The 16,243-nt window shown below is 45.9% G+C and overlaps 1 protein-coding gene across 1 annotated transcript in view; it reads right to left on the reverse strand.

Moving 5' to 3' along the window:
- RELN (reelin) overlaps window positions 1-16,243 on the reverse strand; it is a 659,346-nt gene that overhangs the window by 244,754 nt on the left and 398,349 nt on the right. Inside the window, exons 27-28 of the mRNA XM_060246073.1 lie at window positions 11,593-11,764; window positions 8,528-8,728 (exon numbers count right to left, since the gene is read on the reverse strand). Of these exons, the coding sequence (XP_060102056.1) occupies window positions 8,528-8,728; window positions 11,593-11,764 (373 nt within the window). The remainder of the gene's footprint in view (window positions 1-8,527; window positions 8,729-11,592; window positions 11,765-16,243) is intronic.

Genomic DNA, 16,243 nt, shown 5'->3' on the forward strand with positions numbered 1-16,243 from the left:
ACAGTTTTGCATCTGCTTGCTTAGACCAAGGGACACTATGCAGGAGGCCCTGAACAGGGTGCCCTTGGCAGATAACACACACGATGAATAAAACTTTGTTGGTCTTAAAGTCAAACTTCGCTCTTCTGGGGAACCTGTCAGAGGCATTTTGGGTCCTTGCACAACCCTCCACCCGAGCAGCCCCCTTCCTGCTCTGCCACCAACAGGGGTGGCCTGGAATGATGTGGGGGGCACTCTAGGCAGTGTGGGTGATTTGCTGGATGGCATGGCCCCTGTGACTGGAGAGCACCTGTGACCAAATGAAACGCCCACTATATCTCCTCCTTCTTGGATTTGGGCCCCTGCTGCTCCATGTAGGCAGATGACCAGCTTGGAGTGTCCATGGGAGGCACTGCTGGACCTCATGCCATCACTGGCAGATGGCCAGGTACTTGCAATGAAACTTGCAATGTGGGGGGTCCTGCTGACAGTGAACAAGCACCTGCAGCCCCACCCATTTCCAACCCTGGGCTGTGAGAGGTGCTTGGCTTGGGCCCCATGCCTGGCAATCTGATTGGTTCTGGCTGCCTTGTCTATCATGGCCCTGTTGCCCCTCCCAACACCTCCAAGGAATGCAGTGGCATAGTTGCTGAAGACACTAACACATTTGCAGCCACTGAAAGCCAACTCCCCCTTTTCCTGCCGATCACTGCAGAACCAAACCCTACAGGGAGTGGACTAATAACACCATAGTTACAGTGCCGCTGGTCACAATGGTGCACTTCAAGATTGCTTTGCCCATTACATACTTGACAGAAACAGGCATGGGAAGGAATTCTATGCAACAAGTGTCACTGCTGTGAATGGTCAACACCTTGCGACTGCAAGTGATAATTGACATGGCTTTAAGGCTCTCATGGTGTCAGGATGTATAGCAGCCATGCCCAGACTAGAAGGAGAGATCCTCCCCAAGATATGCTGGATCCAGGCAAATTAGGACCTCAAAGGGTAAACCCAGCACTTAAAACTGGACTTGGCAGATAGTACTAGACTAATACCGTTTTTGCACACAGCTTACCTCGCAGTCACAATCCTGTTCCCTCCTCAGCGTCTGTCGGATTTCCCACCATCTGCGCCGGAGTTACAGGAAGTGCCACAGCTTCTGCGTGGCAAACGTAAACTGGGTTTTAGCGGTTTACGTTTGCTACGCAAAAGCCGCGGCACTTCCTGTAACTCCGGCACAGAGGGTGGGAGATCCAACCAGACGCTGCGGAGGGAACAGGATTGTGACTGCGAGGTAAGCTGTGTGCGAAAACAGTATAAATATAGTCTTCAACATTCCTTTACACCCAGCAGTAAGACTTTTGAAAGGCACCCCCACATCGAGTGCTCTGAAACAGTGAAAACTGGAGTTTATGGAAATGTTAACAACAGTCATCTGTTTGCCAAGAAAGGTCACCAATGGTGGACTGTAACTTATAACACTTGTTTCAGAACCCCCTGGGCCTGTGACCAAGCCAAGGCTGAAGATATGCTTTCCCTAAAGGGAAGTTCCATGACCATTTTCAGGAATCACTATTACCGTTTAACATCACTTCCACTTTATCTGGATTTAGATTCAGCTTGCTAATTCTATTTTGCCTAACCACACCCTCCATTTTATTGAAGAAATTACAGCAAGTCATGGTTTTCAATCCCCACTTTGAAGGCTCCTTCCCATGACTAGCTCATAGCTCTAGAGGTTTTGCTTTTCAGCAGAAATGCCGCAAATTCAGATTATCATGTTATTTCTAAATTACTCTAGTGCATAATTCTATATGGATTAGAGTTTTGCGCTCAATCACAACTGTAAGAGTTTTGTATGTGCCTGTTTGCAATCACACAACCTTCTCCACTCATGATAGTGAGGCTAGAAGTCAGCACAAACGAGTTAAAAAAACCTGGCTGAATTAGCATGAAGCAGTAACACAACTAGGTTTTGGGAGCCATTTGAAAAACCCAGGGTTTAATTGAGTGTTTGTGCATGTGTTTGTTTTAATCTTCATTTCAGAAGACTGGATATTTTAAAAGCAGGATACCAATATGTATGTACTGTTTTACTGACAGAAATTTTAAAAAATATATATGCTGTGATACAGAGTTTCTGGATGTACAACTTCAGCAATGGGTGAAAAAGGAATTAAACCAGTGGCGCTACAGAGAATTTCAGCACTACAAATATCCTCTTGTACTAATATAAGAAATTGTCCTTTGATGTGTTAACTGCTGATGCACTTCCATCTTTGACCATACAGCAAAGTCAGTATCAATATCACTGGATATTCCCTGGGATACAATTTCTGTAGCAAACCAGCAATAAAAGGTGTTATAGTGGCCCTAACCTGGATAGCGCAGGCAAGCCCGATCTCATCAGATCTTGGAAGTTAAGCAGTGCTGATCCTGGCAGGTACATGCATGGGAGACCCACCCACCCTTTGGAATACCACGAGCAGGAGGCAGACTGTATCAGGCCACTTTTCTGAATGTCTTTTGTGCCCCATTAGGGGTCACCAGAAGGTGCCATGGCTTCCAGGCATGCATGCACATGTGCGTACACACTCTCTCTCACGCAAAATGTGTTACAGTATGGGATCCAGTAGCTACCTGTTTCCCAGAAATGAACACTTTGTGGTTAGATGGCTGTGATTACTACAACTACCACCATGGAATACTGAAACTTTTTGAGATGTGGGGATCATATTCATTGTTTACTTCATTTAAATCATGCTTCCTTGGATCCCAAAGCAGCTTACATTGTTCTTCTCACCTGAATTTTATCCTCATACCAACAAGCTGAGATATATGAAGCTCGGAACAAAGTTACCCAGCAAGCTTCCATGGCAGAGTGGGGTTTTAAAAACTGGGTCTCTCAGATCCTAGTCTAACACTCTAACCGCTATACCAGACTGACTCATGACCTTATGAAACTTTTCAGAAAGGGGCGTAGTTGACACAAATACGATAAGATGGGCTATAAATAGGCCCTTACCCGCCCATGCTGACACAGCAGCTAAGGGCAGGGGGCCACACTTTGCCTCCCTGGAAGGAAGGGAGGCTTACGTTGCCTTCCCGGCCATCCGGCGACTTTGAGGGGGCAGGGCACTGGGCTATAAAAGGACCAGCCCCGCTCCAAACCACGCAGTTTCTTTTGGCTCTCGGCCTGGAGGGACGTCTTGTTTGCACTCCCTCCATCTGAGGCCGAGAGCAGAGTCAGTGGAGGCCATGGATTAGCCTGCAGCATGAGGCAAGTGGCAAGGCTTGGTGGCAGCGAGGCTCTTTCTGCTGCAGCCCCGACAGCGGCGTTCGGCAAGGAGGCAGGGAGAGCGGCGAAGAGTGAAGTGGCAGCATTGAGAGCTGCTGCAGCAGGCAGCGAGCGGTGTAGCAACCACTTTCAGCATGTGGGGGGCTCCACCCCCCATCACCTCCTTCAGTGGAGCGTCCACCTCACCCCTCTATGGGCTGGTGATGACCCCCCCCCAACCATCACGTTCAGCATTAGGAAGGTGAGGGGGCCCCTTGAGGGTAGTTTGGCCACAAGGGATAGGATGGACACTGCCTGGTTTGTGGGGTATGGGGCCCCTTAGAAAGCTACAGAAGTGGGGGCATCTGGGTAGCCCCACCTCTGGGGAGGGGGATGAGGCTGGTGCCAGACTGACAATTTTAGAACAGTTAAAGTTGCTGGAACAGGAAAAGGGTGTGGGTGCCAGGCCCTACAATTGGCCATTGGGCTGTAAAGCTGCTAGAACCCCTAAGATGTCATTTGAAAAAGAAGTCCTGGCTCGGCTTTCTGTTTTGCAGAGAATTCTGGACCTGGAAGCTGGAGGGGAGGATCTGGGGCAGGATCCAAACGAGTCGGAGGATGCTGCACCTGAAGGAGAGAGCAGCACACAAGGTTCTGGGGGCAGGCTGGACAAGTCAAGTGAGGCGAGCCCCGTGGCTGTTGTGGTTATTCCAGCTGTTGTGGAAGGGAAGCCTTGCACACCACAGGTTAACACTACATGGCCATGGGGGCACTGGATGCACCCATCAGCTCAGAATACAGTAGCCACTGCGGGGTTCTCTCCAGCCATGTATGGGCAGCTCAGGGCAGGAGCCCACTTTAAACAGCCAAGTACTTCCAGGATGCAGGCATCACAGGTGCAGGGTTCGGGCTATGCATGGGGCCCCGTGCAACTGCTAGCAGCCATGGTAGTACATGCACCCTCACAGGGGGACTCTACCTCTCAGGCATCCATGAAATCGCTGCCTTGGGGTCAGCACCCCCAATGCATTTGCCCCAGGGGTGGCCCTCGCACTCACGGGGTGGGGGGGGTATTATCCCAAACACCTACAGAGCAATACCATTTCAATGCCACCCCTTTGGTATATGGCCATGCCATTGGGGGATCATTTTACTGTGGCCACAAGGGAGAAGATCCTGAGGGGTGAATATGTGGATGTCTTCAGCCTTCTTTACGGGGAGCTAGAGAAGGATAAAGAAGAGATGGATGACAAAGACAAGGAGAAACTGAAGTGTAGGAAGGTCGAAAGGACCTGGGCCAATTGGCTGCCAGGCTTCCTGATCTACGCGAGGATCATAGCATGTGCACAGCCTTTACGGGCAGCACCACTTTTTCAATATTGTGTTATTGTCTATAAAGCATACACTGACTTTGCTAGTGCTGCTTGGCTTCAGTATGACAAGGAGTTTCGGGAGAGAGCAGCCCTTAACTCCACTATTCCATGGGATCAAATCAACCAGCAGCTCTGACTGCAGTTGATGTCTCCGGCCAAACCCAATGCGGGGGATGGATCCGATAGCGGCCATTTAGTGCATAAACAGGGAAATGCTTCGGGACCCCGCTTGGCTGCAGGGCAGTCATTTTAACCCCGACTGCTTTGTTGGGAGTACACATCCCAGGGAGTTTGTGTGAGGAAGGCTTGTAAGTACAAGCACAAATGCCCACTGTGTGGCAGAGTGTATGCCTTTTCAGTCTGCAATAGGTTCAAGCAAAAGGGGGGTAACAAGCACCCCGGAGCCGGGGGTGCAGCCCAAACCCCTGCAAAAGGGACCCAGTCCCATCAAACTGAAGGTACTTAAGGAACTCTTAGAGGTGCGAGAGCGCGTCAGCCAGAAAATTGCAGGAACCCAGGATGTGCTTTAGGGTGAAGTTGAATTTGGAAAAGCCTTGGACATCCCAATGCAGTCAACAAGGCTTATCTTCTTCAAGGATTTACTTTTGCTTTTTGGATCCTGTTTCAGGGCCTCCAGGGCCCAGTGATGGCGTGCCATTTATGTTCAGTCCAGGGCATGGAGGATATTGTTAGGGAAACGATAGCAAAACAGTGTGCAGAGGGCTGGGTTCTCGGTCCTTTCACAACCCCCCTCGGGTCCTCAACCTGCATATATCCTCATTGGGAGTGGTGCCCAAAGAGGCGGCAGGTGAATTTCACCTGATACATCGCCTTTCATACCCAGGGAGTGGGTCAGTGAATGATGCCACTCCCGAACACCTTTGTTCAGTGTGTTACACTTCCTTTGACCAAGCAGTCAAGGTGGTGCGTTGTTGTGGGGTGGGCACAGAGATGGCTAAATGTGTCATTAAGTTGACATTTCATCTTCTCCCTGTCCACCCGAATGACTTTGAGCTGTTGGGTTTTGCGTCCGAAGGCAACTTTTACATGGATAGAGCCTTGCCCATGGGGTGCTCCATTTCATGTGCTGCCTTTGAGCGTTTTAGTACCATTTTGGAGTGGGCACTTAGGGTTATGCTGCTGACACAGTGCATACCTGGATGATTTTTTCTTGTGGGCCCTGCGGGTCCAGGGAATGTGCTCACCTGCTGGAGTCATTTGTGGGGTTGGCCAAGGAGCTCAGCATTCTGTTGGCTCACGAGAAGACCGAGGGTCTTTCCTCAGTGCAGCTTGGAGGGCTGAGGCTAACAGGGCAATGCAATTAGCCTTGGCTCCAAGCACCAGGAGGGCGTATGATTGTGTGGCCACCCAGTTTCATTCTTTTAGGAAGCAGGTAGGGTTACTGGAGTGTGGGGCCATTCCAGTTACTCATTTGATGCAATTCAGTGTTCGTCTGAAAGGTAAGGGCCTGGCGGTTAAGTCCATTCATTCCCAACTGGCCGCCTTAGCTTTTACCAGCAAGATCCAGGGATTCACTGAGGCCACGGGTGACTTCAAGTTAAGAAAAATGTTGGAGGGTTGGGCACATGAGTGTGGCCTCCGAGCTGACTCAAGGCAGCCCATTTTTCCCTCAGTACTTAAAGGGTTGCACCTGGTCTGGACAGAGATATGCACAACTAGTTAGGAAGTCGCATTATTCCATGCGGCTGCATTGACTTCATTTTGGGGGGCTCTCAGGGTAAGCGAGTTAGTTGTGCAATCGCACAAGGACTAATCAGGCTGCACTTTGCAGGTGGACGACCTTTAATTTTACTGGGGAGCAGGTCGCCATGACTATACGGTGTTCCAAGAATGACCAACGACAGAGGGGCACTGTGCTTACCTTAGGCCCCTGTTCTGAACAGGATCTGTGTCCAGTCCTTGTCCTGCAACTGTATATTGCAGTCTGTGGAGAGGGCACTGAGGTCTTATTTCATCACAGTGATTGCTCCCCCTTGACAAAGTATCAATTTTGGGACATTGCCTCCAGGGCCTTAGAAAAGCTTGGGCTAGGTGGAGTTAAGTTTGGCACCCACTCCTTCTGGATTGGTGCTGCTTCTACCACCACAGTCATGGGGTACCCAGGCCTAGCAATTCAGTGGGTCGGCTGCTGGCAGTCATCAGCATACCGCTCTTATGTGCGTCCTCTGTGTGTTATATAATTATACTGTTCCGGTTCTGTTGTGGTTGGGCCCTATTGGGCCTATGTTAATGTTCTTAATGTCCCCTTGTTTTTTAGGCGCTGTGGCTCATCAGGAGAGATGGAGGATTCACATCTGTGGGCACAGCATGGTGTTTTGGACAGCTCATCAAGCCCAGCGGATGCCAACTGGGTCCCAGCTGGGGCTCAGCGAGTGAGCTGTTGTGGAGTGGCAGGGGCGCCAGGGCTTGCGATGGTACGGGCTCCTGCTGCTATTGTTCCAGGAGAGGAAGGGTCCTCCACCCCACATGGTGGTGTTCCACCTTGGTAGAAATGATTTGGACCTAATGAAAGGGAAGGCCCTTTCTCTGCAGACTGTTGGGAATCTCCAGGTCATTTGGGGCAGGTTGATTTTATGGTCTGCCACCCTCTCTTGCCGGGTCTGGCAAGTCGCTCTGGATCTGGCTGGGATCGAGTGGGCCAGATGTAAAGCCAACAGGGCCTTGCAGAAGGCCATGGGCGAAGGCTTGGATATTTACCTATCACATCCGGCCATATGAGTTGAGCGGGCAGACCTATATCGTTCTGATGGGGTACACCTTTCAGTGGAAGGCAACAGGGCATTTTTGGATGACAACCAGCTAGGGCTTTAGGTGGCTCTGGGCCATCTGGTGGGTGCAAGTGCCTAAGCAGAGGCTTGACATTGGCGGTGGCGGTGGCAGGAGGGAATTTAGGCTATTAGAAAATGGTGAGCACCAGTGCTGCATTCCCATTTGGGGGTAAGTGGCAGGCTGGATCAGCAGCCAGGCTGTACGGCTCTCTGCTGTGAATGCCGGCCACAGGGTGCCCTCACCTCGCTGGGCTCCCTTGATGCAGGGGATGCCTGGACAGGCAGCGGGCAACCTAGGCATGTCAGCCTGGCATTAGCCATTGTTAATTACTCATGCTGCGGGTTTGGGGCTCTCCCTTTACAGGACAAGGAAGGGTATGGGTTACCTTTGGCTTGTCCTGTCAGTTCTGTTAGTCCCATGCTGGTTTACATTGATTAATAAAGTGGCCCTGTTTAACACCCAAAATCCTGTGTATGCCTTGTTATTTCCAACTGGAGGGGCGGGGGTCAAAGGCCTTTGGCTATAACATGAGTTCCAAATAAAGGTGAAGTTCTATTTGAGAGTCCCTTCAGTTAGAAATTTTGGAATCACATTAACGCTCCCAGATGATTGAGTGAGAATTGATTTCTCCTCTAAAGTTCACTCTACAAAGGATTTCATTTCTCCTGGTTTAACTAGAAGAATTTCTAAATTAATTCCAGAATTGAAGCATGTACAGTCTACCCCAACTTTCAGTTCATTTTCATCTCTCCCCACTTTACCCATGCACATTAATAAAACACTAAAAAAACCAACTCTGATGTAATCATTAATCAAGACTTTTGTGTGTGATGTTTTATTGGTGGGCACACACATTCCCATGAATTGATAAAATATAACACTTTTTTAAAAATCAGCTGTACTTTGATATTGCTTTTTAAAGGTAGCCTGGGAGGGATGCAACCGAATGGGAAAGCATGAAAACTGTGGCAAACTATGTATGCTTATAAAAATTTAGAAATAAAACATGAAACAGTGAAAAATTCCTAGCACACTTTTTTTCAGAACCATTCCTGTGTGAATTAGAGCAATTCTTCCCCCCAAGTTAAAGTTTAAGGAAATATACCTTGAACTGAAGGACATATCCAGGTTTCAGTGTTAAATCCCGAGTCACTGCAAAGCGATCACCATCTGATTTCCCAAATATCATTGCTGATGGGGTGGCAGAGCAGAAAGTTTCATTTTTGGGCAGCCCTTCATTAGCTAACATTAGCCACACACTGAGCTGGTTCACAGGATAATCAAATGCTGGCTTCTCATAGAAGTTCTATTGGGGAAAAAAACAACCACCACCACCCTAGATTAGGACTAACAGGAAGATTTTTGTAGCTTTATCCATGAGTTAGTTAGCTGAGTATCAGGGTATAAACAGATCTATTCAATCAAAACTAGGCATGCTTATAAAGAATTAAATTCTATATAATCAGCTGCTTTTTTTTTTACATAAGCACAAATCTACTGATACCTCGACACTGGATTACTGGCAGCTGAACATGTGAGAGGACTGCTGAAATGCATTTTGTTTACGTTGATCTGAATGTTCTATCTATGTTGCTACATTTGTGATAGTCATTAAGTGATGAACATGGATGTGTGAACTAGACCCATGTTTAAGGGTTCGTTGGCTAATCAAAATATGCATGGTAAGAACTCTCATGCCAGGGCTGTATAGCAAATATTCTTTTATAAATACAGTAACATGCATCACAGGTGTGTGTTATTAAATATTATTTATTTTTTAAAAAAATACAGTTTTCACAAATTGCTTTCTTCAATGCATTAAAGACAACAGAAAACTGGATGCAAGCAAACAACATTATTGGACCAGCGCAAGTAGGATTTTCTAAAGAAAAAGCTGCTATAGATCATTGTATCACCTTGGCATTTCTTATTGACAAATATATGAACACAGGGAAGGAAAACTTTATGCAACTTTTGATGACTTGAAAAGTGCTTTTGATCCAGTACCTAGAGATAAATGATGGAGTAAATTAAAGAACATGAGCATAGATTTACCACTGTTATTTTTATTGCAGAAACTTCATATGGCCACCACTTGCCAAGTTAAATATCCCTCAACGTGTCATTTAACTGACAAAATACCTATATTAAAGGGGGTTAAACAAGGTTGTGTGTTAGCCCGCCAGCTTTTAAATCTTTTTAAAAATGATTTGGCACAAATTTTTAGTCCTATAAATGGACATCCACCTAAATCAGGAGGCTTTGCCATTCCTCTGTTACCTTATGCAGATGATACAACCATCCTTGCCAACGCAAGAGTAGACTTACAAAGATATTTGAATGCATTTTATAGCTATTGTCAATGTATCTCACTTTCAGTCAATTATTCTATGTCTAAAGTAGTAGTCTTTCCCAAAAGTTGGCACCTGCAGAAATGGCCAATTGGTAATCCAGAAACTAAGCAAACCAAATGCTTTAAATATTTAGGAATCACCATCAATTATCCTCTTGGTTGGGTAACACATTGTGACAGGACCAGGGCTTTTTTTTTTTCAATAGCAGGAATGCACAGGAACGCAGTTCCAGCTGGCTTGGTGTCAGGGGATGTGGTCTAATATGCAAATGAGTTCCTGCTGGGCTTTTTCTATGAAAAAAGCCCTGGACAGGACAATTAACCTAGCTAAATGTTCTTCATCCCAAATTAAACAATTTTATTTTAGGAGTGGTAACCAATGTGTTTCTGTTGCAATTCAGTGCTAAAACACTGTATTCAGTGCTCAAACATTATCACAAATCTTTCATTAATGTATTTAATTGGCAAGTGAAGGTAATTTAAGTATTATTCTTTAGACAGATTTTGGGAATGTCTAAGTGTGTCTCATATTTCACACTTTGTTCAGAAATGGGTCAAACTGTGATTGAAATGAAGGTGTGGATTATAACTTTCAAATTCTGGCTCAAAATTTACTTTAGAGCTGGACCTGGTAGCTGGAATTGTGTCTAAACTCAAACAGATAGAGATTGCAGTAGATGACTTATTTTTGTCAGACAAATTACATTGTTTTAGACTTATCAAACAGAGACTTTTGGATCTAGAATACCACAATTTTTGTGCTATCCAGCCTTATACATGTTCTCCTGCTTCATTGGTTCTCAACATTCAATCTAGAAAGATGTCCCATTATCTATATGACATTGAGATTCCTTCTCAATGTAGTGCTTTTATGCTGGCTAGAATGAAAGCATTCTCCTCTAATATTCTCTGTGGGATTTACCAACACATTCCTTTTCATGAGAGACTTTGTCCCTGCAGAGTGAACCTTTCTGAATCAATCCAACATATAATTTTTGATTGTCAGCTTTATGAAAACCTATGTAGGAATTTGTTTGAAAATTTATCCCATGTAATTGATCTTAGAAACAAGGTAGTTAATTGTTGGTTCCTACTGAATGATTCCATAGTGGACACATCACTAGAGAAGTGGCAACGTTTTAGAGAATATTCTGAAAATTAAATCCAATTGTGTTCTGTTATAAAATTGAGGGTTTCTTAAATTTAATCACATGTATTTAACCTTTGTATATGATCTTAGCCTTATCTAGTGATCTTAAATGTTAATCTAATTTTTTTTACTATGCCAATAAAGGTGCTGTTTGTCTGACATCCCATAAAGGTTTGTTTCAGATATGCAGCACTTGAAAAAGCAACAGATGCAAAAGCTGGAGGAACAACAGGGTTTTCCAATAATAAAGTATTGCTACCTGAATGCTAGTAAAATGTGATATCCTCTTAGCAGGACAACTGCTGGCTGCTCATGCAACAATTCACGTTTCTAGTAAAGCATTATTGCTCAGCCCCTCATCTTCTTTAGCTCCACAGAGAAAGGATTCGTGCATCATTCTCTGATATCATGCAAGATGTTGCACATCCAACCACCTCAATCCTTTTTCTCTGCCAACATATAAAAGCCTTTGCATGCCCAGCCACCAAGAATCTCCTCCCCCAGATGGCAATTAAATAACACAGAAGCATCAAGAATATTCATCTGTACGAGTGAAATAAAATTTTAAAAAATCTAGAATGGAAATTGAACATGGAAGACTACTGCAAGCAGCCTCAGTTGCAACTTCATTTAATCAATCAACACATTAGTTGCCCTCATTTATTACCTGAGGCAAAGTAGGATTAACAACAGGGATAATTTGTTTCATCTCTTCCGCTAGAATGATGATGTCATCAATAGCCCACTGGTCATATCCTTCCCCTGAAAAAACTGGCTGCCACCAGCGGATTCTGGTGCATGGTGTCTTCGCAGCACTAGGGAGCTCTAAGTATACAAATCTAAGGTGAAAAGAGAAATATGACAGACTATGCAGCAAAGAAAGAACACCAAAAATTCTGTGCACCAAAGAATTATTATGCAATATCTGTTAATGACAAGTTTCAATAACTGAGACAACAGTTCTTCACTGCAAATAATTTAATGTTGTGTTGCTTGAGGAGTCAGCATTTTTGAGAAAATTAAAACTTCAACAGATATATAGTTGCATTTTTATTGAATTGTATACATTTTAAAAATATTTTAATGTTTGGATATTCACCACCTTGAGGACTCTATTTGCTTTGGTATTCCATTCAGCAGCACCATCCAATTATCTAATTTTGAAAAATTCCATACGTTCCTGATGAATCCTCCATTTTTGGTATTTCTTCCGTTTACGCCAATTTCTCTCTTGGTTATTTAAAACCACTCTTGATTTTGGAGTTAAATGCCTAATTATTCATAATATCTCTTTCATTATTTTATTTTTCTGACCTCTAGATCTAATAAGTTGCTCCCTTTCCCTTCTCCAAACTGCATCTTTAATCTGTTTCCTTATGTCTCTTGAATATATTTCTCTAAGTGAACCATTCTTTTTTAGCTTTAGAGAGTTTAGCTTATATATTATAATCTTTTGTATGAAAATATGTTGTTCATAGAAGATAGGAACTAGAAATACAAATGACATTTCTTTAATATTTCCTTTATTTTGTTGTACACAGCTATTTGTTTTTTCCTGTTCTGTACTGTGTTACCACTTGGTGGCCGCATGCTTCTGGCTCAGCCACGTCCCACCGTGAGGCTGGCATCCCTGGCTAAGCGTGATCAAATTAGAAAATATACATTTTTCATGTTCTCTGGGCAGCGGCTGTGTGAAGATCAGGCAGGGGAGGGAGCCAATGGTTGGGCTCAGAGCCTCTTGCAGTGGCAGGCAGGGCTGGAGTGGCCTCGGCCCCAGGAGCAACTGCAAAGCCTTGCCGAGGTGTTTTTTTTGGGGGGGGGGCATGAAGATTAGGCAGGAGGAGGTAGACAATGGCCAGGCGCAAGAGCCTCTTGCCACACCAGGAACAACCGCAAAGCCTTGCTGAGGTGTTTGGATGTGGCAGTAGCTGTGTGAAGATAAGCAAGGGAGGGAGCCAATGGCCTCTTGCCATGGCAGAGCAGGCCTGAGTGGCCTCGGTCAGATGAGCAACAGCACAGCCTCACCGAAATGTTTGGGGATGATGGTGGTGTGAGGATCAGACAGAGGGAGGGAGCTCATGGCCAGGCACAGGGCTTGTGGGGCCTCAGCCTGAGAAGCAACTGCACAGCCTCGCCAATATGTTTGGGCAGTGGCAGCTGGCATGAAGTAGGGGCAGCCTGTGGTGCCCCTCTCCTGGCTGGCAGTGGACATAAATCTAAGTAAGAAAGTACCCTTTTCTCTGCTTGATGGTGGCTGTGGTTCTCATTGGTGCAGGGGAATGGAGTGATGAAGTTCTAAACCTGGGCTGGCCGTTCGACCCCCCCACTGTGTTTGTTCCATTGGGAGCTCTGCCTTCCCAGTTTAGCATGGGTCTCTGCCCTCTGTCTTGCCCAGGGCCCTCTCGCTCCTCTTCACAGCTCCACCTGAAGAATGTCAACATATTTACAGGTGGAGAGGTAAGCATATGCAGACCAGAGGCCCAGGCCTCTGCAGCAGGAGGAGAGAAAAAGACTTGAGATGGGGGTGGGGGGTGGGGACTAGGCTGGCAGGATCTCTGTCATCAATTCTAATTGTTTCAGCCGGCTAGAGAGGGGCTCAGAGACTGGCACTGCTGCCAGTTTTCACAGAGTGCCAAGAGCCACATAGGGTTGCCAAGTCCAACCCCAGAAATATCTGGGGACTTTGGGGGTGGAGCCAGGAGACTTTGGGGGTGGAGCCAGGAGACACTGGGGTGGAGCTAGGGGGGAGGGGAGGAAACGGCACTGGAGAGTGTGGCGAGCCGCCCTGTCTCAGAGCGGGCGACGCCGCTGCGCAGCTGCCGCCTCTTCTCCGCTCGCTGTGGCTGCTCCTCCGAGATGGGCTCAGCTTGAGCCCATCTCAGAGGAGCAGCCATGGCGAGCGGAGAAGAGGTGGCAGCGGTGCAGCGGCCTCGGCCGCTCCGCCTCTGGGGTGGAATCGGAGGGGGGGGTGGAGGCGGGCCGGGGGCATGGCGAGCCGCGAGTCCGGGTCCTAGAAGGGCCCGGATTCGCGGCTCGCCATGCTCCTGGCCTGCCTCCGCCTTCCCCTGGTTTTGCTTGCGCTGCTGCCGCCTCTTGGCTGCTCCTCCGAGATGGGCTCAGCCTGGGCCCATCTCGGAGGAGCAGCTGCGGTGGGCGGGGAGGGGGTGGCAGCGGCGCGGCGGCCTTGCCTGCTCCGGGATGGGGCGGCTCACCATGCTCCCCAGCGCCATTTCCCCCTCCCCCCGCTTCCATTTTTTTGGGGAGTGGGGGAAGAGGGTGGAAATCCTGGGGTCCCCTGCCAGGGCGGGAGGGTTGGGAAGCCTAGAGCCACATCTTGTGGGAACTTTTATGGCTAATGAGAAGTACTTGACCACCAAGAAAAACTGGTGGGCAGTAACAACCTCCTCTGGTCTTCTCTCGCCTTGAAAACCCCATGGCCCTGGGGTTGTGACTCAGTTGGAACACAGTTATTCTTTTAAGACAGTGGCAGCCTCAGGGGGATGTGCTTCCCTTTGGAAAACCCAAAGGCAGCTGGCTTGCATTAGAGTGCATAACCTTTCTGTTCTTTTTGGGGTTCCCAGTAACCTGGCAGTTAAGCAGAGAGTGGCTGGAATCTTTTCACATGTGAAGAGATGATGTTATGATTTTGGCCAAGGATCCTGGAAGGGTTTCTTTGCCATCTCCTGGGTATGGAGCAGGGGTAACTGGGGGTGGGGGTGGGGAGATATTTGTAAATTTCCTGCATTGTGCAGGGGGTTGGATTAGAACCCTGGAACTCCCTTCCAAATCTGTGAGTTTCTGGTTGGCTGCTGGAATGTTCGGAAGCAGCACTTATGTCACATTTGCCCTATTAAGTCCAGGCTTCCTTGTTGTATTATGCCCTGCAACTCTCCTAGGAGCTTGTGCAGTGCCTGATTGCAGTTTGGGAAGCCACTACAAGGGGCAGCCTTCCCCAAACGATAAAACGTCACGTGCAATTGAAACTAAGGACAAAATACTATTGCAGCTGAAATCAAACAGCCTGACTGCTGTGGAGTTGCAAGAACCTTTTAAAAATTATCACCCTTTTCCACTGCAGCATCAATAAACCAAAAGTACATTCACAGCTCACAGATACACACCTGAACAGCATGCTCAAGCTCACTACAGCACAGATTGTCTTCCGATTTTGATGCAATAATTCAGAACAAGAGTTGTCAATAATCAAGGACCATTAAATAATCAAAATATCCGAAGATGTTTGTCAATTATTTGAGTTCAGTGGCATCTTTAAAATATCCGTTGAAGTGTGCTTGCACACAAAAGCTTACTGTGAATAAAATGTTGTCGGTCTTAATTTAGGTTCCACTGAATGTAAACGTTGTATTGCTGTATCAGACCAACATAGTTACCTCACCTGAATCTATGTTAATTATTGTTAATTTAATAATTTGATAATTGTTGTTAATTGTTATGCCTTAAGCAGGATTGTATTTAAAGTAAAAAAAAAAAAACCTTTGTGTTTGTCTGTGTCCTTTATTACAGCTCTGCTACCTGGCATTGCATTTGATGACATGCAGGGCCTGGCCTTACAATGTTCCGTTTATGTCAGATCCGGTCCTTGTAACAATTGAGTTCGATACTCCTACAGTGTATACCTCTTTGCCTTGTATATTTGTGTGTTTACACCAGAGCTTCCCAAACTTTTCATGTTGGTAACTCACTTTTTATTTAGACATGCATCATTTGGTGACACGGTAATTCAGTTTTACTAGCAAACTCAGTTTAAACTAACTTGTTATAAGAGATATGGACATGCATTGTAACAACAAAATATATGAGGACACAACGTAACTCATGAAACGTTTTCATTTATTTTCATTTATTTTCATTTTATCATATTTATATCCTGCCCTCCCCTGACAAATATTTGATTTGTAAGATAATAACATATATTGTTGAATAACACCAATAACTTCTTATCATTTTAATGGGATGTATGAGGTTGATGGGATGAACACAGCTTCTGAATATTTGGTGGAATATTAGACAAGGACACTCGCATTTCGTCATCAAGCATTTTTAAGCTTTCACATTTCAGTGTCTTTAAGTTTGCCATTGCTGAAAAGGAAACTTCACAAATGTATGTAGTAGAAAACTGCAGAAGAATTTTTAATGCTTTTTAGGCTACATTTGGATGTATTTTTAAAATGTAAATCCAAAAGTTGTCTATGTCTCCCTCTTCATACATCATTAACAGATTTCAATCTTTTATCTACTGTTGTTTATTTTCTCCTTTTCCTTGCATCCTTGTGTTTATTTTATTCAAATGTTCAAAT

This window comes from Heteronotia binoei, chromosome 8, assembly GCF_032191835.1.
Source record: "Heteronotia binoei isolate CCM8104 ecotype False Entrance Well chromosome 8, APGP_CSIRO_Hbin_v1, whole genome shotgun sequence".
NCBI lineage: Eukaryota > Metazoa > Chordata > Lepidosauria > Squamata > Gekkonidae > Heteronotia > Heteronotia binoei.